The sequence below is a fragment of the Pseudonaja textilis genome, chromosome 5 (genome assembly GCF_049901715.1).
Source record: "Pseudonaja textilis isolate UNSWEBS1 chromosome 5, rPseTex1.2, whole genome shotgun sequence".
Classification (NCBI taxonomy): Eukaryota; Metazoa; Chordata; class Lepidosauria; order Squamata; family Elapidae; genus Pseudonaja; species Pseudonaja textilis.
The window spans coordinates 27861089-27886256 of NC_141994.1; the positions used below are offsets into that span (position 1 = coordinate 27861089).

The 25168-nt window shown below is 40.5% G+C and overlaps 1 protein-coding gene across 3 annotated transcripts in view; it reads right to left on the reverse strand.

Annotated features, from left to right (window-relative positions):
- Positions 1–1858: 1858 nt before the first annotated feature.
- DBX2 (developing brain homeobox 2) overlaps positions 1859–25168 on the reverse strand; it is a 28550-nt gene continuing 5240 nt past the window's right edge. For 2 of the 3 annotated variants that reach the window (XM_026717019.2, XM_087934405.1), the window contains exons 2-4: positions 18688–18783; positions 8587–8768; positions 5112–6331 (exon numbers count right to left, since the gene is read on the reverse strand). In XM_026717019.2, coding sequence (XP_026572804.1) covers positions 5960–6331; positions 8587–8768; positions 18688–18783 — 650 coding nt within the window. In that variant the 3' untranslated portion in view covers positions 5112–5959. Of the gene's footprint in view, positions 4334–5111; positions 6332–8586; positions 8769–18687; positions 18784–25168 lie in introns of those variants that run through there. The other variant, XM_087934404.1, reaches the window with a different exon arrangement.

Genomic DNA, 25168 nt, shown 5'->3' on the forward strand with positions numbered 1-25168 from the left:
CAGCAATCATTTAGATCACAGGTGTCAAACTTGCCATGACATCACGTTGCTGTCATGTGATATATCACAATGTTTTTTCCCTTCACAGAGCTGGCCTGTGCATGACAAATCCAGCCCATGGGCCGCCAGTTTGACACCCCTGATTTAGATCAATCAGGAAAAACAAATGAAAAACTGGTGATGTGGAATGGCTCCCCTCTCCTTTTGAAAACTTTTAGAAATAGAAGAATGTTTCTCCTGGTTTTATTTTGCCATTTTCATCTTCATCTTTCTATTATATTGTATAATATTGTTATACTGTGGATTTTTTTATTGGTTTTCTAAACTGATAAAGAGTTTTTGGATTGTGATGAGGTGGAAAGGTGGAAAAAATAAAGATAAATAATAACCAAAATAAAGACATAGCAGGCGAGTTTGGTCAAAGATAAAAAGGTCAGCGCTACCTTTCCTTAGAGGCACTTCAGTGCTTTTCATGAACAGTAATTTTAGAAATAAAGCAGAAAACTTGATGTCAGCCCTGGATCCATCTTGGGACAGATCTTCAGGGCTGCCACAGTTGGGGATGGGCAAGCTTGGGAACAGGAGAGTAGTGAAGGGAGTATAGCCATAACAACATTCTTTCACAAGCGATCAAGGAGAAGCTGCTGGCACCTGGAGGGGAATGACCAAAGTTTGGTGGCAGCTGAGATAGGAGATTGATTGGACCATCTGACGTGAGGGTCACTGAATGGAGCAGGATGTGAGTTTTAGTGTGTATGGGGAAGGAAATGCAGGAATTTGGATTCGGGTTTTCCCCAGAGGTGCCAACATGTCTTCTCTAATAAATTCTTACTTTGATGGACTTTGTTTGGCCAGTGGTCCATGATCTGCTGTTAAAGTGGCAGATAACATCTATGTGCCTGAGATAGGAGAAACATTAGATAATGTCCTATATGTACCTGAATTGGATCATAATCTGTTGAGTGTTTCCAGTTAGATAGCGAAGGGTATGGAATACTGTTTGCAGGAGGACAGTATTCCATCAGGAAAGGTGGAAGAATTCATGCATGAGGGATTAAGAAGGATGGTCGATACATTCTAGGAAGACAGGTGTCAGCTTTAAAATTCAGCTGCCACATTTTTTTTTTCCTTTTAGAGAGTTGAAAAGTTCAAGGTTATTCTGTATGTCGTATTAAGTAATTCCAGTGGCAGTTAATTGGTGCTTGTGATTTATGAAGTGTAGAAGTGGGAGGAGAGAAGGGAGGAGAGAAGGTGGATTCTGTGTAAGGCATGAAAATAATTTCACTTGGGAAATTACCTTTGACATGCCAGATCTGTTTTTAATAAATTCAGCCTTGGAGAGAGATGTCTTGGAGTGATTGTTATCATGGATACTTTCTGGATGCCTTACAACAGGAGCATGATTGTGTGTGAACATTTAGGGACAAATGACAACTGTGTACATTTATGACATAGGAAATTGGGGCATGCAAGCTTTAGAGTACTGCAGAAGATGCCAGATCTAGCTGAGGGGTGTAAGCCAAAGCCAAAGCAATGCAAAATGTACTTAGATTGTGCTGTTTGTAAGGAGTCAAAGTCCAGGGAATATCCTTTGAGTAGGAAAAACGGAAGGCAAACAAACATAGTTATACCTAGGGGAACCAGAAATGTGATGATTTCATGATCTGCAAGTTTTCCAGAACAAAATAATTGGCATGCTAATTCTGAAGTGTACATGCCAACATATATCATGAGTTCTTCAGAAGGAGAAGCTATGCAAAGTCCGATGAAGGAGAGACAGGAAAGCAGGTCAGAAACAGATATATTATTTATTTATTTATTTATTTATTTATTTATTTATTTATGTTGTCAAGCATGCATTTGATAATATATATAAGTATAAACATGATTATTAATAGATGAAATAGATAAGTAGAATAGAATAAAATGGAACATTAAGGAAGGGATGGTAGGCACATTGGTGAGCTTATGTACGCCCCTTACAGATCTCTTAGGAATAGGTGGGATCAACAGTAAACAGTGTTTGGGCTTAGTGGAAGAAACCACAGAATCAGGTAGAGTATTCCAGGCACTGACCACTCTGTCACTGAAATTGTATTTCCTGCAATCGAGTTTAGTGCATTTACCCTGAGTTTGTATCTATTGTGTGCTCGTGTATTGTTGAGGTTGAACCTGAAGTAGTCATTGACAGGTAGGACATTGTAGTAGATAATTTTATATAATACATTTAAGTCAGAACAAAGGGGGTATAGTTCCAAGTTATCCAAGCCTAAAATTTCAAATCTGGAGGCATATGGCGTTCTGTTGTGAGTAGAGGTGTGGAGGACTCTTCTTGTGAAATATTTCTGGACTCTCTCAATTGTATTAATGTCTGATATGCAGTGCGGATTCCAGACAGATGAGCTATATTCAAGAATTGGTCTAGCAAATGTTTTGTATGCTCTAGTTAGTAGTACAATATGGAGAAAAAGCTTTGCAGGATTAGGTTAACAACTCTTAATGCCTTTTTGGCAATGTTGTTACAGTGGGCTCTAGCACTTAGATCATCAGAGATGAGAACTCCAAGGTCCTTGACAGAGTGAGGGTCATCTACAAGGTCTTGTCCATCCAGCTTGTATTTTATTTTCTGATTTTTCTTGCCAATATGTAAGACAGAGCATTTGTTTGTTGAGATTTGAAGTTGCCACGTTTGACCATTCTGACACATAGTCAATTTCTTTTCAAAGTGTAGCAGATTGTCGGTGGTGTTGAATAGTTTTACATCATCCGCAAAAAGAACACAGTTGCTTTTAATATGATCACAAAGGTCATTTATGTAAAGTATAAAGAGAATTGGTCCTAGAATGCTGCCTTGGGGGACACCACTCTTAACAGGTGCAGGATTTGATAGGGCACTCCCTATTTTGACCATTTGTTGCCTATTTCACAGGAATGCAGCTATCCAGTTATGCAGGTGTCCAGAGATGCCATAAGATTTTAGTTTTAGAAGTAGTTTGTCATGTACCACTGAATTAAAGGCTTTACAAAAGTCTATGTAAATTGCGTCTATTACTTTGCCCTGATCGAGTTGTATAGTCCATATGTTTTTGCAGTGTAGCAGTTGAATATTACTGGATAATTTTTTTCTGAAACCAAATTGTTTGTTAGAGAGTAGGTTGTTTGTCTCTAAGTGGAGGGTAATGGAATGGTTAATAATTGATTCCATGACTTTGCAGGTGACGCAGCATAAGGAGATTGGTCTGTAATTTTCAACAAGGCTGGGGTCTCCCTTTTTGAAGATGGGGATGACCGTGGGTTGGGCAAGGAGCTGCTCCTGAAAGATTTTTCAAAGATTATGCTTAGAGGTTCTGCGATGGCAGTTGATAGCTTTTTTAGGAAGTAGGCACATAATCCATCAGGTCCAATAGATAGAGATGGTTTTAGATTGCGTAGTGTTTTTTTGATGTTATGTCCAACAATGCATATCATCTCTGGCACCTTGCATCCCACGCCCTTGTATTGCAATATCATAGTACTTAGCAATATCTTAGAGATGCTGTTGTTTGTAGGGTGTTAGAATCAGCACTCCAGAATATATCAGTCACTCTGTTCAGTAAATTGTTGTGGCTTTTCAATTTTGCAGTTGTTTGCTCCAGGAATTGCCAGAAGGTTAGTGATCCATCTAGTTTTAACCCTAGGTACTTCAGAGAGTTGTTACATTATAAAATATGGTACAAGAACTTCACTGAAGGCTGGTAATTTGTGTACCTATTGCTATCCTGTTGCTGATTATTATGTCAAATGAACAGAACATATAAATCAGTAATCTGATGCCATGACAATTGTCCTGCATATATAAGAACTTCTGCAATAAATGTGGGACATTGCATGTTAAATAAATCTAAAAAAGTTGTAAGACAATAAAATATGTGGTACATGATAAATATTTTCCAAATTTGTTCATCTTTGTCAATTATTTCTCTGCTACTCACTTGCCTTTTGTATAAATATGTGGAAGAAAAGCTATTGTTCAATATAAGTATATGTATAATACAGGAGTAAGTCTGTAGCTATCAGACGGATCTCCAGCATGGGGTTTGACTTTGCAATATGCTTGCCATTGGCTGCCATAGTAATGGGGGGGGCATGGTATTTGGGTTGGGGAAGTGAGTTGGTGTCATGCAGTCCCATGTGAACTGAAAGGGAAATTTTCTCTCAAGAATTGTGCTGCTGAGTGAAGTTGTTTACACCCTGTCAAGGCCAACCATCGTAGGACTCCAGAAGGGCGAAATAGCTGAAGATGAGCTTCATACAACATCATACTGGGTGTTGATTGGACCCTCAGTGCTGGACCCTGGGGAGAGGGATTTGGGGAAACTTTCAATCTGTAACATTCACATGTTTTGAATCAAATCTTGCCTTGCTTTCGCTTCTATCATCTCAAACTCAGTAAAAGTACCTCTTATCTATCTACATGAAGTTGGGGGTTTTCTTTCTTGGGTTTTGAACAGAAGCAGGCCTGACAGTAGCCAATATACAGTGACAATTTCCAAGTATTTTGTGTGACAGTGAGTAAATAACTCATTCCATTTTCCAGATGAGGCCTAATAAAAAGGAAGTATGGTTTTGGAATTAGATATTACATTAGCATTATTACATTGTGGAGTTGATCTGGAGTTGCAGTGCTGAATTGAATAGTTTTTTAAAACTATATTTTAATACCAATCATCACTACCCAGAATGATGCAAGTCTTCCCCACCATTTATTTATCTATTTATTTTTACTTTATTATCCTTTTCTTGGATTGCCTGTCACCTCCTATTTGGTTCAATTCAAAACAAAAGGAAAACTAATCTAAAGCATATTTATTTTGTGTATATTTGTAGATATTGTACTCTCTAATTGCAAATGGAGATGTGGGTTCTCTATTTTTCTTATCTCCATTTTTAAGTGCTCTGGTTTTATTGTATTGCGAACAGTTGCTGGGGTGCATTTATAGTTTTGTTGTACTTGTACAATGACAATAAAGTTGTTGTTGTTGTTGTTGTTGTTGATCTTCTTCTTCTTCTTCTTCTTCTTCTTCTTCTTCTTCTTCTTCTTCTTCTTCTTCTTCTTCTTCTTCTTCTTCTTCTTCTTCTTCTTCTTCTTCTTCTTCTTCTTCTTCTTCTTCTTCTATGTCACTCAGGTTTTGAACTCATACACAGGTACAAAACCGGAATTTAAATCTGACAACTTCCCTTTTTTTCACTCCAGGAAAATCCTGCCTTAATTATGGGAATTATAGCCATCAGGAATATAACATTACCTTATGAGCATCATGATATCCTCACACAAGTGACCTAGATTGCTTAATTTGCATGTTTACTCTCATAAAGTTATTGTCCTTTTGCCCTGCAGATGCCCATGACAACACATATCCTTCGGATGTTTTTGATCCCTAGCTATCCTTCTTGATGACAATGACACTAGCAAAAATGAATGGGAATCCTGTCATATAGGTGCGTATTCCTGCTCTTAAAGACAAATTCTGATGTCTTCACCAAAGCAGAGTTAGAAAGCCCAGATACAGAAATCTGTACCAAGCAATTGTACAGATAGACCATCATACTCTTTATTTTTATATTAAAGTCTACAATATCACAAACCCCGATTCATTTTTTTTGAAAAACAGAAATTATGCAGACCTAATGTCATACAGTATGTCCTTATTTCCATAATTTCTATTAATTATATAATGAGATTCTAATTTAATCTGAATAACTGTAAAAAACCAAATCTATTTGTGTTGTTTTACACTTTAATTTACTTACCACTAGTTTCCTCTCACTGGATTTAAAGATATTATTTCAGCTGGAAGGAACATAAAGGAAGATTAATTACTGAATATTTCTTAAACTATTAATTCTGTCAATATAAATGTGTTACATTTTATTTTAACCAATGATGGAATATATAATCTAACTCTGTTTTCCCATGAAGTTAGTTTGAGTTCACTTCAAGCAATGGTTTGTTGTCATTTTTACTGTCATTGTTCTTACAAAAGATTTCCTTCTCTATGGTGCCTCTTTCTTGATACAAATATAATGTGTTAGAAGAAAAAGTTGGATTTATGTGCAACCGCAAACTAATTCTGTTATTCTGTCTCCTAGCACATTCTGAGAAATTCTGCCACCTTGAACTTGATTGTTGTTGAGTCCTTTCCCAGAGTGGACATGGTGAGGAGGAAAAATTTAAACACCTGGAAACATACATGTCTTGAAGACCTTCCTCTGGCAGACCTTGATTTGACAGCACTTCTTTGTCTTTGGAGTTTCTCCATTTCATCCTTCGATTTTGAAACCAGATCTTAACCTGTGAGACAGAGACAAGTCTTTTAGATATTAGGTAATTCTGCCTAAAAGAAACTTCTTAGAATGTTTAAATTAAGACATCTCCTTTCATTACCCTAGCCAAAATTGCCTACCATAAAATACCCCCGCTTTCATCTAGGTTAAGAGATTAGGAAAATGCAATATAGAGGCTCAAATAAGGAACACATTTGGCAGGGAAAAATGGTCACATCAAGGATGGAAATAGGTAGTCCTGTAGCCCCAAGTAGACGTAATGCCCATTGGAAATTATGATACTAACAAATTTCAGAAGCCTGGTTTATGAAAACTTTTAATGTGAAACATTAAAAAATCATATTAAAAATAGTAACCTTAAACTTGGGCAGATCAAAATGCTTTTGGTAGCATATAGGGGTCATATTCTTTCTCCAAATTGGCAGAGCAGGGCAAAAGGTATGATTCATGTAATTATAAATGTAATTAATTATATTGATCATATTTAAGGTAATGCTCCCCAGAATATAATTTTACCTTCCTTAAGCTGCAGAAATTACAATTTATTGGAAATTTTGAAAGGGTTCATTGGTTTGCCACCATGTTTGTAAGGAATTGCACTTAATTCTCAGTCTGTAAATTATGTGTTCTGGATTGAGGGCAGTGAGGAGTCGTACTCCTTCTTTCATATGCAACCAAACTTTAGAAGTTGAAATACTTTTATATTACTTAAAGATCCTACTTACCTGAGCTACTATTTGGAAATTCCTAACTTACTCAACTGGATCATCTGTGCATTTTTTCTAACCCAAGCTATTAATTTATATATTGCCTCTCAACCACAGTAGAGCTTTGGGTTAAATCATTAAGATGCTTCATTTTGCCCTGCATCCTCTATATACAATCTTTTTTTTAAAGCAAATCTAAATACAATGTGACTTCTTCTTTTCTGATATGTTCTAGACCAGGGGTCACCAACCTTTTGGATCTCAACCTTTTGGACCACCAAACTCATAATTTTAAATCCCACTAACCAGTTCTGTGGGCATGGCCTAATTTGTGGGTGTGGTTTAGTGGTCATGTGACTGGCTGGGAATGGCTTGTGTGTAAATATTATAATATTTATATAAATATTGATTTTTTTATAAAAAAAGAGCAACTTTTACCCCAAATCAGGCAAAGCAGGCAGGCAGATTGAGTTGCTCACAGAATCACAGATTCATTCAGAGATCTATCTATCTGCCATTGGCTAGCTCAGTCTGCCCCATAAAATTTGCTTGCAAGCAAACTCAGAAAATTTGCTAGTAAGCAAACTCACAAAATTAACTCACAACACACCATGTATATAAATATTGAATTTTTTTAATAAAAAAGAGCAACTCTTACACAAAGCAAGCAGGCAGATTGAGTTGCTCACAGAATCACAGATTCATTCAGAGATCTATCTGCAATCGGCTAGCTGAGTCTGTCACATAAAATTTGTTTGCAAGCAAAGTCATAAAATTAACTCACAACACACCATGTATGTAAATATTGATTTTTTTTTATAAAAAAGAGAAACTTTTACCCAAAATCAGGCAAAGCAGGCAGGCAGATTGAGTTGCTCACAGAATCATTCAGTGATCTACCTGATGTCACATAGAATGTATTTGCTGTGAGTCTGCACTGAATAATAGAACCTTCAGTCCTAAGGGAGGTTTGGCTCTGCTTTTAAGATCAAAGACTAGCTAGAAAACAACTATTTCCTGCTTCCTAGCTAATCTAAATTTCCCGGCACAGCAGAACAGCTGATGGTTGGAAAAAGGAAAAATAGCAATTTAGCGGACACGTTTGCCGGGTAAGGAATAAGTGGGAGGGTTCCCGTGGGCCATGTGAGCGGCGCAGCCTTGTGTTCCTGCACAGCCCGGATTAATTGTTTTGGGGGGGTGCTTTGGGGCTGAGATTTCTCTGCGGCTCACCAAAATTTTCTTGTGGCCCGCCAGTGGGCCATGGGCCACCAATTGGCGACCGCTGTTATAGAGAAGTTCATTCCCATATTTGACAAGTAAGTTCTCAGAATGTACCTGAAAGTGAAGAATGTACTTGAAAGTCCTGGTTATTTTATGCATATTATCTTTCTTAAATTTTAAATATTTTTCCCACAACCTTTCCCAACCTGGGCATCCCTCCAACTATGTGGAATTCCTATACCACCATTCTCCAACCAAAACAGCCACCTGAGGAATTGAATATCTTTGAGGAGCACTTTCTGGGGGAAAGTTACTGTACCAAATCCATCTTTACCTGTGACTCCTTCAGACCCAGATTGATGGCCAATTTTTTTCTTTCTGTTTTGCTGATATATTTCTGTTCCTGAAACATTTTCTCCAAAGATTTTCGTTGTTCTTCTGAAAAGACAGCCCTTCTTAAGATACCTTTCTGGGATTTAGGGTCGTGGCTTAGATGAGACAGAGCACTTTCCTGTCCTAAAACATAATAAATATTGTAAAGATTATCTCAGTCAATTGTTGTTATTGTTGTTGCATGTTATAGCACTACTAAGTTCCTGTAGGAGATGACCAGGCTGAGCCCAATGTTGGGATCAAACGTATCATCAGTTTAGAGTTTCTGCACTCCCACAAGAGTCCCAAGTTCAGGCTTCCTTGAATTCCATTAGATTTTGTATAGATGTTAAACAGGAGGTGTCAAGCCCTGTGGCACCCCATATAAAAGGCGTTTGTCAATCATGTTCCCCTTTCCAGCTAACACTGATTGGAACTGATCACAGAGAAAGGAGGAGTACCATTGCTAGACCATGTATGCCCCTCCCCACTCCTAGTATGCATAATGAATGCATACCCCAATGGATGGTATTGATAGCAGTTGAGAGATATACGACATAGCTGCCCGTCTCCATTCCACTTGAAGTCAGCAATAAGCACAGTCAATGCTGTGTTGGTATTATGTCCCTGTCTGAAACATGGTGAAACGGGGCTAAGTAATCCATTTGCCCCAGGGACTTCTGAAGCTGCAATTCAACTATCTTCTCAACAACTATTGTAAGAAGAAAATGTTGAAGGTTCAATGAACATGTCCAAGAGTTTTAAATCCAATGATAGTCTCTTGAGGTGGAGGCATACCTTAACAGGGTCTTCTTTAATGTGGATGAAACCACCCCTTATCTCAAAGAGGGTCATCCTACCACATTGACTCAACTATATATCATTTTGTGGTGGATTTCAGTAGCCAGGAAGGCCATGGATCTAATAAAAAATGCCCCTGTTTATAGTCCAAGGGTCCTATATAAATCCTTGCATATTAGTGATCCAGACCCTCTACCCAGACCCATAAGAGTGATGGGATACAAAACAAACACAGTCACAGAAAACAGGTGAAGCCCCTTTTATTTCTTCACTTTGCTTCCAAGCTCCAAATATCTTTGATGGAAGACAAAAAAACTCCCACACAGTTACACGAAGAAGGAAAAAAGCAACACAAACCAGGCAAGATAAGGGCTGGAAGATGTCCACAGATAACACTGGAAAGGACGCCAAACTCAGAGAGGAACTATAAACTAGAAATATTTACACACTTTGTTTCCAGCATTTGCCAGTATGCAGGTCCTAACTCTTGTTCAGTTGTTACACCCGCAGCCCATGAAGAGGATAAAGGCCCTCTCCTCCTGAGAAGACCACATCTCTCCCTTATCCTCTCCTCCCTGTGTGCCCTAGGATGGATAGGGGATGGGCCTGGGTCTTCTTCTGTCTGCTCAGCCAGCCTCTGTCCTTCTCCAGCCTCCTCCACAACCTCCGGAGCCACACTTCTACTCCCTGTCGGCTGTTCCTCCTCTCCCTCAGAGTCAGTCTTCAGCAGGGGCATGACAATAAGTATGATGATCAGTTTTCTATAGCTTCTCAGTCTGCGACAGGGAAGAAACTTATTAACTAAATAATAGAGTGTATAATTACAAATTAGGACCATGGGTCACAATAGCAACCTAATAAAATATCTGTGATCTTCTAGAGGATTGGATATACCTTGATGTATTTTTATACAGTTTTTTATGTATATTTATCAGTTCAAATTCAAAAAGTGCTTTATAAATTATAGCAGGAAAGCAGTAGTAGAGCTAGACCAAGGAGCATTGCATTCCAAGTCAGAAAACAAATATTCTCTTTTGCTTCTCTGGCAAATGACCATCTAGCAAATATGAGCCATTGTACTGTAGTAGGAAGAAGCTAATCAGGACAAATGAACTGCAGCCACTTGCAACCTTATCCTGCTGAACTCCACACTGGGAGGGTATAATACCTTGTTAACACAGACACAAATATGGTAGTAAATACTTTCAGAAAAAGCTTTTTCTTAGTATTAGAATACAGTATTCTTAAATCTATGGTCCAAACTTCATTTGCTTTTTGTGGCCAAGACCACCTTGAAGGAGCAAAGAAAGAATTTCGTTATGGTTTCTGTTAAGTTTGAGCAATGAGAGGCTGACCAGAGCATGAGTGCAACAATACTTTATTTTACAATAAAGGGCTGACCGTGCTTGCCAAACCTGGAACTGGCTCGCAGCAATCAGCAACTGGTTGGGTCCCGCAGCCTGCTTTTATAGCTGGCTGCTGGGGAGGACCAACCAATGGGAATGGGGGAAATAACGCCCACGTAAGTGAGTGGACCTGAGTGAGAACTCCTTGAGTCCTCAGGACATAACACCCCTTCCCCCCGGATACGAACATGCATAGTCCTTGAGGTAGACGGGGGGTTTGTGTTGGCGCCCGGAGCGGCGCAACTCGGGAACATTGTCTGTCTGTTCGGTATCAGTCTGTGACGGTTGAGCCGGCATAGTGTCGCCAACACTCTCTCTGGACTGGGCATCCTCGGAAACCACCGGGTTGGTTACTGGGGTCGAGGTCTCGTGGGTCGGATCAGGCTGGTCAGCTCTCTGGGCGCTGTTGTCTGAGTTTGGGCTGACCGGGACGACTGCTGGCGCAGACTGGTCACTGGGTGCGATGTGGCTGGGCGGCGGATGAGACGGTTCCCTTTCGACTGGAGACTCTGGGTTCTCGTTGGCGCGGTTGCTGAGGCGCCTTCTGAGTTGGTCTATGTGTCTCCTCCAGACGCGACCATCCTCCAGCCTGACTCTATACGATCTCGGCCCGGTGACGGCGATGACCTCGCCTGGAATCCAAAGTGGGTCCCCAGCGAAATTCCTTGCGAATATTGGCTCCTGTAACATAAAATGTCTAACCCCCCGAAGTAGAAGCGAGGGGAGAGTCAGGGCAGTATTGTGGGTGCAGTCTATCCAATACAGTCCTCAGGCGCCGGCCCATCAGAAGTTCCGCTGGGGACTTATTGGTGACTGCACAGGGGGTTGAGTGCTGGCTCATCAGGAACCGTGAGAGTTTGTGGTGCCAGTCATCTCTGCCAAACCTAGCGAGGGCCTCTTTGGTGGTCCTGACGGCCCTTTCAGCCAATCCATTACTCGCAGGGTGAAATGGGGCTGTGAAAATGTGGCGAATGCCTAGGTTGGCTGCAAAACGGCTGAATTCTACTGATGCGAACTGTGGGCCATTATCGGAGACCAAGGAGTCGGGCAGTCCATGTGTAACGAACAGGCGCGTTAACGCGTTGGTGATTGCTAGTGTGGTGGTCGTGGATAGCAGTGCCACGTCTATCCACTTGGAATAAGCGTCCACGACCACTAGGAACATCTTTCCATGCACGGGCCGGCCAGATCGATATGGATTCTAGACCAAGGGCGCTGGCGCTCTCCCATCTGGTAGGGGTGGCGATGGGGGAGCAGGACGGGATTCCTGGCAAATGCTGCAGGAACTTACCCAATTGACAATGTCCTCGTCTGAGACCCGGCCACCACACGTAGCTGCGTGCTAATGCCTTCATTCTCACGATGCCGGGGTGTCCCTCGTGCAACGCCTCCAGGACTCGGGTACGCAGCGAGGTCGGAATGACCACTCGAGTGCCCCACAGTAGACAACCCTGCAAACTGGACAGCTCCTGCATGCGAGTCTTAAAGGGTGCGAATTTGTTATCAACGTTGCCTCCCGGCCACCCCCTCCTCACCCAGTCGAGCACCTGGGCGAGCGTTTGGTCTGCCTTGGTTTTAGCGGCGATGTCAAGGGCGGTGATGGGCAGGTCCAACTGGGTGATTTCGAAAATGGCGTTGACAGGAGCTGGGTCTTCAGCCGGAGCGGGTAAGGGGCAGCGACTGAGAGCGTCGGCGTGGGATAGAGTTTTGCCCGGGCGGTGAATAAGTTTGTATGAGTAGGCCGCTAGGAAAAGTGTCCACCTTGTCATCCTAGGGGAAAGGACTTGAGGCGTCTGTTTGTCGCCAGCCAGTAGGCCCAGGAGGGGCTTATGGTCGGTGACCAGTTCGAAGAAGTGGCCAAAAGGAATTCGTGAAACTTTTTCACGGCTGCAACAGCTGCTAGGGCTTCCTTGTCTATTTGGCTGTAATTTCGCTCCGTGGCCGAGAGCGTCCTGGAAAAAAAGCGATGGGGGCTTCGGCGCCATTGGGGAGTCTGTGACTAAGGACCGCCCCAATTCCAAAAGGGGATGCGTCTGCTGCCAGTACTAAAGGAAGGTTGGGGTCGATTGGATGAGCACTGCCTCTGACGTAAGCAGTGATTTGACGGCGTTAAACGCCTGGTCTTCTTTGTGCCCCCAGTGCCACGGTGACTTTTTGTCTAGTAATCTGTGTAGGGGTTCGGCTACTGAGGCTTTATGGGGCAAGAAGGATGCATAAAAGTTCAGCAGCCCCAAGAAAGCTTGTAGCTCCGTTTTGGAGGTTGGTGTGGGAGCTTCGTGGATTGCCCTAACCTTGGACTCCAGGGGGTGAATGCCAGAGGCGTCAATTTTATAACCCAGAAAGTCCACCTGTCTAGTGGCAATGGCGCATTTTTTTTTTTTTAACCTGAGGCCATGCTGTCTGAACCTCTCTAACACTGCTCGCACTCTCTGGAAGAGTTGGGGTCTGTCCCTGGCCGAGACCAAGATGTCGTCGAAGTAGGGTACTACACCAGGGAGGCCCTGTAAAATCCGCTCCATGAGGGATTGAAAAATACCTGGGGCAACACTTACGCCAAATTGGAGACGCTTGCATCGGAAGGCACCCCTGTGAGTGACGATGGTCTGAAGTTCCGCTGTTTGGTTATCAACAGGGAACTGCTGATATGCTTGAGACATGTCCAATTTAGCAAAAATACTGCCCGGTTCGAATGTGTGCAATAAGTGCTGAATGACGGGCACAGGGTAGGCGCTAACTTGTAAATATTTATTGATTGTTGTCTTGTAGTCCGAGCAAATTCTCAGGCTACCATCTTTTTGAGGGTGTGACAATGGGCGTCTCCCACTTGGCGAAATCTGTTGGCTCAATGACCCCTTGTTTTAGTAGTTTATCCAATTCAGCGTCTAGTTTTGGTCGAATAGCAAATGGAACTCTACGTGGTTTTAATCTGATTGGGACTGCCTGGGGTCAACGGTGAACGAGATGGGGGTTCCATTATAACACCCCAGCTCCTCGCTGAACACATCTGCGTAGTCAGCGAATAAGGAGTCAGTGTCTGAGGTTGAGACAGCATGGACTCCTGTTAGCCCTAGGCCGAGGTGGGGAAACCAATCGAGCCCCAATAAGGTGGGTAGATCGCCGTTAACTACCACTAGAGGTAGGTGGCCTTTAAAAGCTCTAAAACTGACAAAGAACTTGCCTCTGCCGATCACGGGAATGGCCTTCCCTGGTAGTCCTTCAGACGGAACTGGCATCTCTGAAGCCGGGTGGTAGATAGGCCGGGTGGAGTCTCTTGAGGGTGTTCCACGAGATTATTGAGAGCGCTGACCCTGTGTCAACCTCCATGTGGCACGGTTTACCTTCTAGGGAAACGGAGAGAGAAATTTTACTAACAGTGTGGCAAGTACGCCTGGCAAGGCGGTGCGTGCTACAGTTTAATACTTGCCTTTGTGGTCCCGAGTGCGAGGACGGGGTCTGTGAGCAGCGCTTTGGGGGGCTTGGCAGACTCTCGCGATGTGCCCCCTCTTATGGCAGTTGTTGCAAGTGGCTCCTTTAAACTTGCAGGTGGCCCTTTGATGTGATCCCCCACATGCTAAGCACGGTGTGATGTGCTTGGGCGGACCGGTGTATTCTTGTTTGGCCCCTACCTGCGACCGTCTGTCGTTGGTGAGGCGGTGGATGTCGTTTTCATCGTCGTGGGTTTCCTCCGTTTCCACCTCTTCGGAATGGACTGGGAACGATGCTAGCTTGGCACTTGGGCCCTGAATTTCGGTGGCTGAGTTCGTTGCTAGTTCGGCTGCTAGGGCCTCCTCGACCGCTTGCGCGAGGTTGAGGTCTTTAGCTAGCAGGCGCCTCTGTAGGTTGAGATCCTTGACCCCACAAACTAATTGATCGAGGAGCATGTCCTCCAGGTATGTTCCAAACCCGCAGTGCAGGGCTGCTGTTCTGAGGCGGCCATATATTGATTGATGGTCTCCTTACTTGATTGCTTCCTCATACGGAACGTGAACCTCCTGGCGATTTGTGAAGGCCTGGGAGCGTAGTGGTTAGTGAGGATCTCGAGCAACTCGGACCACGGAACGTTTTTTAATTCTCTCGGCGCTACGAGTGCTGCGGCGGTATCGTAAATGGTGGCTCGCATGTAGATTAGGAAATAGGATTTTTCCGGTGCTCTCCGCGTCCGCCAGGCCGACCGCATCGATGTAATGATTGAAGCGGTTCTTATACAATTCCCACTTCTCTTCGTCTGGTTTAAACGCCGGGAATACTGGGTTGGAACTCATGGTGCTTGAACGGCTGGGCTACCTGCGGAAAAAATCTCTCTGGGACTACGGCGCTAGTGATATCAGCTCTGGAGAGGTTTTTGCTACCCTCTCTTTCTCTCTCTGGGTTACCACGTTGGCTGCTAGCCGTTGGAGGTGTCTTGATTCGCGCCAAAAGTGGGCGTTAGTGACTTCCTACAGCGCTGTGCTGTGTTTTCTACTGACTCGAAATTCAAATGACACCCGTTTGAATTTCGCGCCAGTGCAGAGCGGCTGCGGCTCGCAGCGCTTCACTTTCCCGTAGCGGGGCTAACAAGCGGCTACAGACGCTTCTAACTTTGAATCAGACCGCTTTCTCTGGCTGCGGATCAGCGTTTTGCTCTTTTTGATCGCTCGTTTTGTTGGCTGACCGCTCTCTCTGGCTGCGGATCAGCGTTTCCCTTATCGCCAGCCGATCGCTCTCTCTGGGCTGCGGATCGGTGGCTAGTGACTCAGCGGTTGCAAGGTGCTTCTGGTAGCCATCCCATCCTCGTCGCCAGTGTTAAGTTTGAGCAATGAGAGGCTGACCAGAGCATGAGTGCAACAATACTTTATTTTACAATAAAGGGCTGACCGTGCTTGCCAAACCTGGAACTGGCTCGCAGCAAACAGCAACTGGTTGGGTCCCGCAGCCTGCTTTTATAGCTGGCTGCTGGGGAGGACCAACCAATGGGAATGGGGGAAATAACGCCCACGTAAGTGAGTGGACCTGAGTGAGAACTCCTTGAGTCCTCAGGACATAACAGTTTCCATTTTTCCAGTGCAATTCAATACACTCCAGTTAAATGGATAATTAATAGGTCACTTCCAAAATAATTGGCTCAGTGTAAAAAATTGCAGTTGATAATTGGCTCAGTGTATTCAGAAAGTCCCTGTATGCAGTCAGCTCAGCTCACTAAATCCTTTTTCAGGTAGACAGCGTTATATGGGAAGATGAGCTAGAATGAGTCTATAAAAGTCACTTTCATTCACTGCTTGGTTTTTTTTGTCAAGGGCTTTAAATGGCATCAAGAAATCTTTGTGGAATGTGAGACAGGAGAAAAGATTGGCACACAGAGCACCCCTTTATGAGTACACAAAAAAGCAACTGACCCTCAGCCAAGCCTTTTCAGCTTAAGATGGTTTCTAAAGTACATTGGCATAGTGAAAAATGGTGGTGAGGTCGCGTATAGATGAGTCAAGTGAACGTAGTGATTGGTCATGGCACTATTGCCCATTGTAAGGTAGCTGGGCCTATATGAAATGCTCTGTGGGAAAGTGTCAGCCACCTCAAGAGAGGTACAAAACTTGCAGCTTATTAAACTGCCAGTATTTGCTGCCTCACTTGTCAAGAATTATTCCACTTGGCAAATCACATTCTGAAACATTTCTAGAAAAATGGACTTCACTTCCCTAAATACATATAGATTCTGACTAAGGGCTGAGCTTTATCCAGACTTTATATCATTAATTTTTTTCAGAGAACATTTAATTTTAATCATTATAATTCTCATTTCAGCTTCTTCCATTTTGTTTCCTGTTTTTGGTTTCTGTCAACACAATAACCTCTGTATTTCTAATAACTTGATCTTAAACCTATACCATTAAAAGGAAACATACCAAAATAAATCTTACCAACTTAAATATAAGAAAATACACTGAGGATGGGATTATTTATTACTTTCAAATTGTAGTATTGAGTTTAGGACAAAATATTATATACCTGCATGGAAATGATATTAATTTGCATCAGAATAGATGTGGGCAGTTAAATATTCAAATTCTTTGGTATAAGTCTATTTTGCATCAACCTATATGTTCCAGTACATATAATTAGTTGTTGTATAGTGTTGACCTAATAAAATTGAAGTTTCATTTTTTTAATGTTGTGGTGCATGTGAAATGCACAAAAGGTGGTCAGAGTTTAGGTTATGCTATCATAGTCAATATCTTGAATTTTTTGAATTATACCCTCTGAATGCACTTAAATTATACCCCCTTAGTCTTGAAATATCACGGTCTTTGTAAACCTATTTTCACTAAGGAAGGCACTTAATATTTCATAGAGGCCTACCTTAAAATGGGTAGAACCACACTGCAAATTAGTGTGCACATTAGATTTTTCCCATTTTTTCCCATTTTTTCTCCCAGGGGTTTATCATGCCAGCTCTGTTAATATTCGTCTGAGAAATTTTTAAACCAAACCAAACCCATAATTGAATATATTTCCTCACTAAAGACAAGCTATTTGTAGTTTATGCCCAATTCTGCATTTTAAATGCATTACAGAATGACATGTTTTATCCATTTCCTGGTGGGATCAGTGGTGGTATGCTACCGGTTCGGACCAGTTCAGCCAAACCGGTAGTAAAAAAAAGTTGAGGATCAGCTGAGAGGAGGAAAATAAATCCTCCAACAATCAGCTGAGTGGAAAATGAAGAGAAAAGCACAGGATTGGCCCTCCCACACGCCCCTGCGCTTTTCTCTTCTTTATCCTCTCAGCTGATTGGTGCTGCAGGAAAGCTGCATGCCGGTGTTAGGCAAAGCACCCCACCAAGCCATCCCCACCAAACCTATGGTAAAACACTGGGTGGGATGATAGGATTCAGTAAAAAAGAAAAAGAGAGAGAGAGAGATTGTAAATTTAGACAAATACAAAATCCGAGGAAAGTTCTTATTGGCAGATAAATCTAGGAGGGACAATTAAGGCTTTTTGTTACAAGATACATATTTCTTATATTATTCTTAAGTATTTCTAGTTGGAAAACTGCTGGTGAAAGAAACATGTCACAAGACATAGGAGGAGCTGAAGAAAAGAAAACTCACCTTTCTCTACATCATTATCTTTTTTAAGGTATAATCATCTAAGAAAAATGTTACTATCGATTTTAAATTAATATATCATAATTTAAATTATTCAGTTTTAGCTATGAGTCATATTTTTTTACACCTCTAAATATTCATATCTAAAAAATAAAAGCACAAATTAGCAAATTTAAATATTTAAACACATATTAACTGAGATTTTATTATTTATTCATTTAACATATTTACATAGTTATGCATCTCATAAAAACATGAAATATGTACATATGTAGAATGCTTCCAATAAAAATGGGCTTTTGGTATTTATTTGCATGTTTGTTTATTTTATAGAACTTTCTTCCTACATTACTATAGTAAAGCCAATTCCAAAATTTTGACACTAAACAAACGTAGACAAGGAGTCATTTCAAAAAGAAAATCTCAGCAGTGTTATTTTTCTACTTTTTTAAAAAAAAGTACTAACACTTTGTTTTGCTTTTTACGTTCCCCTTTGCAAATCCCCATTAACTTAAATATTTAAAACAAATTGTAGTAGTTTTTGCAGTAGGGCCCCAAATAGAAGCTTTGCCCCTTTCCTTCAATAGTGTTTGAAACCTCACATAATCACTCAGGTTACTGAAGTCTGATAAATCTTTGAAAATGTCCTGAATGGATTGGCTCTTTGCTATTGCATCCCCAATTAGGTTTTTTTAAAACCTCTGAACACATTAAACCCTGCTGCTTTGGTTTGTAGAGTAAGTCAAGCATTACTGATTAAGAATAAAAACTTACTTGGAAAAAACATGGGGGATGTAGGGAGTTGACAGGACCCACCGCAGCATGTCAGGCAGACTGGGGAGGCACTTAAGAAGAAGTATTTTGGGAGAGCTGCAAAGACAAAGTTGAGTCCATTGAATGAAGCGCTGATAATAATACCTTTTATGCTACATGCTAATCTATTATACACAATTTGTATTTTGGCTTTGTTTTCTCTATGACAGTGAATTCTATCCCCAAAAACTATTGATGGTCCAATATTTTTCTCTGGCTAAATATAAACATGGAAAACGTGCCAGAGCCTTTTTCAAAAATTTAATCAAAATCTCTTTCATCTCAAATATGTAGTACTAGAATCTAAGTAAACTTCTCACAATATACTTTTCACGGCTTTTACTTGTGAACTATTCATCCTTTTTAGCAAATACTTTTGGGAGATGATATTGTTTTAGCACCAATCAGAAATGGTTTCACAGAATAGGTAATATAAGCAGTGATGGAGCACTGGGATCAATATAAATGGATTTAACCCTAACTATTTCATCTTATTTTGTGGCTCTTACCTGATGCAGTGAAGACTCAACCATTTGGTTCTTTCAGTATCCATCAGGTACATTTGAAAGTTAATAATTTGCAGGAATATTTCCTTTGTATTAACCCAAAACATAGATGTCTAAAAATAAGGGGTTTGTTTAAACAAAGAGAACGTTTCACACATGTTATTAGTGTTCTGTGACTTGTCATATTGACCAAAAGATACTTTCCCTGGTATGGCATACTTTTTTGGAAATTTCCCGTGTTTTCACAATGATCTCTTGCATGCGTAGGGCTTGCTGAAAATAAATTTAAGTAGGTTTCCAATTTGACTCCTGGGCACCAATCCATAAATCTCATTAATGGATTGTTTTGTTTTTTAATTGCTTGTTTAGGATCAGAACACCAATTAATTTAAATTATATATACAAAACAGCCCACCCTTATTCTTTTTTGCTATCTCACTTTCAAATACTGCCATCCCCTGATATATGGCTGCCCTTTCAAGGATACGTGCTTGGAAGATACTTTGGAAGTAAAATAGTTAAAAATATTAGACTCTGCAGTGAAGCAGCTGGTCTATCATTAGGCAAAAGAAATAAGAAAATATATTATTGAGAAACGGACTATGTTATCTGCATTCTGGAATGACACACTGCAGGAGAAAGGTCAAATTTAGATTGTAGAAAAGAAATTAAAGTAAAATGACATATTACTTATAGCCTGTATTAAGTAAACTGAATAAGAATAGAGGCACAGGTGGGATTCAGCCACTTCTCACTTGTTCGCCCAAATTGTTAGTTAATTGCTTATGCAGTTCGAAGAACCAGCTAAAAGTAAAGTACAAGAGAGCTGTTTTTCTCTCTCGCCCTCTTCCTTCAGTTAATAGATCCGGGCAGACAGCAAAGAACCACTTAACCAATGCAGCTGGAATGCAGCCATACATGCTGAATCAAGTCAATAAACAACAGAAACTGATAGCATTAGGGCACCTATCGATCATCCATCTAGGGATGGGATTAACCTCTTTCCTTCAGGAAAAAAGGACAAGATTACAAACATTTTCATTATAAAGAGTATTAAGTAACACTTCTGTGATTAGCTGATACACCCTGGAGTTCCCCAAGACGAGTGGTGATATTCTACTGGTTCAACCTGGTTCAGGCGAACTGGTAGTAAAAAATGCTATCGCTCAGCCAAACCAGTAGTAAAAAAAAATGCTATCGGTTCAGCTGAACCAGTATTTCTTTTTTCCCCTGATGATCAGCTGTTTTCCAATGATCAGCTGTGCTGCATGATTTAGATTAGCAAGAAAGAAGGAAATCATGGGATTTCTTGCTTTCTAGCTAATCTAAATTGCGCGGCACAGCTGATCCCCTCCCTCGCTGTTGTACTGCTTCGCCCAGGAGGCTTCCCTGAGGCCCAATCAGGGGTGGTGTTCAGGGGGTTGGGGGGGTTCAGGAGAAGCTCTAGGGAAAATATTGCCCACCCTCCCTGCTCTTACCTCTCACCTCAATCTCTATTGGTTCTCCAAACTGGGTCTCATCTGAGCTAAAAACCAGCACAGAGGGAGTCTCTGCGTGCTCACTGCTGGATTTCAAAAGCCAAGAAGCTCAGCTCAGTGCTATAAGGGGAGAAGTGGCTTGAGAGCAGAGCTGAACAGCTGGAATGTTGCCTTCCTTCCCAGACTCGAAGACTGAAGCTTCTATTTTTCAGTGCAGACTCAGGTAACAGATTGCAGAAAGGTAGATTTGTGACTCTGTGATTCTGTGAGCAACTCAATCTTCCTGCCTGCTTTGCCTGATTTGGGGTAAAAGTTGCTCTTTTTTAATAAAAAAGTCAATATTTATATAAATATTTATAATATTTACATACAAGCCATACCCAGCCAATCACATGACCACCAAGCCACACCCACAAATTAGGCCATGCCCACAGAACCAGTTAGTGGTCCCTGGGATTTAAAATTATGAGTTTGGTGGTCCCTGAGGTCCAAAAAGTTGGCGACCCATTTTAGAGGAATACAATTTCATTCCATAAGAAAAGGGAGAATTAGCTGAGGTATGCTACCATTTATTGGGGGAGTGAGATTCAGCTGCTTTGTGATTAGCCAGAAATTTCTCAATGCATAGACCAAGTTTGGGGACAAAGTAGTGGATTATATACGATTGTGCAACAAAAGCTAAAATTCCTAGAGGATAATATTTTCTTATGGTTGATACCTAGTTCAATCATGTCTAAATCATTTTATTCCTCACCACCCACATCAATGGTGGAATCAATGACATCAAAATGATAGGCACAACTGATGCTATTACAATTAAAATATATGGACTTTGGGGATAGATTTATTAATATGATTAAAACAATATATCATAAACAATCAGCTAAGTGATGGTAAATGGAGACATGACCATTGCACTTTCGTTGACAAGGGGTTCGCTGGTCATGAGCGCGCACTGATCCCCGCCACCTGGAATGAGCCAAAAATGGGGCATGCGAAGGCCGAAAAGAGGAGGTGGCAATAGGTGATGGCAATCCCTGCGGCCTATTGCTGCCTCCACTGATCGAACAGCTGATCATTGGGAGGTCAATCCAACCAACAATCAGCTGCTCATGCTAAATCAAGTTGTGCTGAAGCTGACCAGGCTTTTTTGCTGTTTGCTGCAAGGAGGCAAATTGCTGGGAGGCAGAGGCAGATTTTTTTTTCTTGTTTTCCTCCCAAAAGCTAGGTGCTTCTTATACTTCACAGCATCTTATAGTCTGAAAAATACAGTAACTTGGGTGAAAGAATGGATTAATTTGAGGCATAAAAGATTATAACTTTAGAGGGGAACAACCTTCAACTAGGCTGGCATGCCTTCCTATGGTATGGGAAGAATAAGATATTTTCAAAGACATTATGTTAGAAATGCATCGTTATCAGTATGGCTTAAAATTAAAGAAAATGCCGGTCTGGCTTTCCACAATGGAAGCATTGATTCATCTGACTATTATTAATATGGAAAAATAAGATATAAAGATATTTTAAATGAAATGGGGGAATTAAAAATCAAGCAAGAACTTAGCAGTCAAGGTATAGACATTGCATGGTAGGAACAAATGCAGGTACAATCTCGATACAAGAAAGATGCTTTATTAAAACCATACATTTTAGCATCTTTCTTGTATCGAGATTGTATCTGCGTTTGTGGCTACTATGCAATGTTTATTAACAGAATTGGACCAGATACTAACTGGAACGGATGAAAAATTGATAAAGAAAATATATTATTATTTATTGCGTATTAAACTTGAAAATGAGCAAATAAAGGAGACAACGATTGTTTGGGCTAAAAATTTTGGATATGCAATAGAACTAGACAAATGGTAGAAACTGTGGAATAGAAATGTTAAATTGACTATGTCAACTGCATATAAAGAAAATTTTATAAAATGTTTTACAGATGGCATTTTGTACCAACAAAGATTGGCGAAAATGTATAAGGATAGATCTGCTAAATGTTGGAAATGTAACCAAACACCTGGTTCATATGTGGTGGACATGTCTAAAAGCTAAAAAATATTGGACAAAAATACATATCTGGTTGGAAAAATGATAAAACAATATATAAGCATAAAACCACAAATATTCTCATTGGGCTTTCTATCAGAAAAATACTATAAAGGGACTATATACTTGATTTTACATGTTTTAGCCACAGCCAGAATTGTATATGCTCAACAATGGAAGTGTGATGAGATCCCGACAGATGAGAATGTAATTAAGAAAATACCGAATGTGCAGAAATGGATAGACTAACAATTACTATTAAGGACAAAGAAGAAAGCAAATACTTTTTAATATGGGACTCATTTTATCGATGGCTAGACAATAAAAACAGAAGCTAGAAAGAAAGGGACATAAAAAGGATAAATGTTAAAATGGAAATTTGTTACAATGGACAAACAAAATATTATTGTTACTACAGTATTAATGTTATTGTGATAAATGTTACTGTAAACACCTTGATTATGATCTGATTATGATCGCTTAAAAACAATTGTACCCAGACAACACACTGTTTGATTGAAATGGAATTTTTATATATTATACTAATAAAACAAATAAAACTTTAAAAAAGAGATAGGCACAACTGGGAAATTGAAAAATTGCTTCTTTTTACGTGCATGAGATGCATCTAATGCACATTTAAAAGGAGCAGAGCTTTGATTATCTCTTTACTGCCATCGTTTGACACCCTGACCTTGTACCATCCTTCAAGTGCTACCATCCTGATGTTTGGCCTGAATTTTTCTAATAGACTTTTCTCCCCTTGAAGGTTTCCTTAGTTTGAAATATATTGTTCTGAGACAAGATATTTTGAAAAACAAAATACAACATGAATATCATTAAGAGCCTCTAAATTTTGCACAGACCCTTTAATCATAACTTTAGAGAGTTGAATAGTTTGGTTCATTTTTCTCTTTTTCATATCCAGGTTCATTCGAAGTTGTTTTGTGACCATATTTTGGTCCTAAGAAGTTTCATCTATTTAGAATTAGAATTCTTTTATTGGCCAGCTGTGATTGGACACACAAGGAATTTGACTCAATGTTCAAGTTGTAAACTGGGTCTCTCCAGGGAGGCATAAAATACTATCCTAGTCAGTGGAGAACAGCCCTCTCTTGGCCAGGATAACTTGCTGTACTGTTAGCTAGTCAAGTCTAGAGCAGCAGCTTGTTACTAAAAAAAATGTAGAGACATAACGTGGCAGACAGAGCTTCTGTCTGTATTACTTGTGGTCCCTATTTCCAGTACTATTTGTTAAAATATGCAACATGCTGGTTGCAGAAGTAGCAGTGGTAAAGGAGGAGAGATGTGAGCATAAAAGCAATCCAGTGGTGGTATTCAAACTTTTTTACTACCACTTCTGTGGACATGGCTTGATAAGCGTGGTGTGCCTTGGTGGGTGTGGTGGGCTTGGTGGGCATATCTTGGTGGGCATGGCAGGGGAAGGATACTGCAAAATCTCCATTTCCACCCCACTCCATTAACCTGCTTTCCAGCTCCATTCTCCTGTACAGAGCAACAAAAAAAGACCCAGCCAATCAGCTGGGATTCGGGAAGCAGAGTATAGATGGGGGCGGGGCCAACCAGAGGTAGTATTTACCAGTTTTCCAAACTACTCAAAAATTCTGCTACCAGTTCTCCTGAAGCTGTCAGAACTGGCTGGATACCACCTCTGAAGCAATCAAGTGACAATGTATGTAATGCAAGCTTATTTTCAATAAATATGTATAAGAATTTGAGTTACATAGTTGCAAACTGATCACTGATTTTTAGGTAAATTTGCATTGAAAATTGACTACAAATCAGGCAGACTTATTAAATTGAGATAGCTATTTAGGTTCACCTTGTACATTATTTAGAGATTAAGCTATCATATCCTTGTTTCCATCTAGTGGATGCCTAGGCTTTTTGCATTTGACCTAAGAAAACTGCAGTAGACATTACTTTATCTTATTATTAAAGTAAAAATCTAAATTATATAATCCCATAGAAGTAAAAGGGATTGAATCAAAATGAAACTGCTAAAGTTCAAAACTTTATTATCATATTATAGTTTGTTTAAAAGTACATTTGTTCTTCTTTTCAATGATTACAGCATGTGAAACAGAATAGCATGTTTCTAACATGTTATTCTATTAACTCCAAACCAACAATATATTTATATCACCAGCATCATATATTTGATATATTAATTTATTACTGTTAACTATCTTGAAAGACTGCATCCCAACATAAAAGTGCCCCACACTAGAAATATCAGCAGCTGCCTCAGATGAGTGAGCGATTTGAAAGGATAAGTAATACTATTTAATTTATTATAATAAAATGTTTCAGACCAATGTTGAATTAATACATTAATACATATAAGACCACCCAATTCAATCAGTGTGCACAGGCTTTACTGAGATT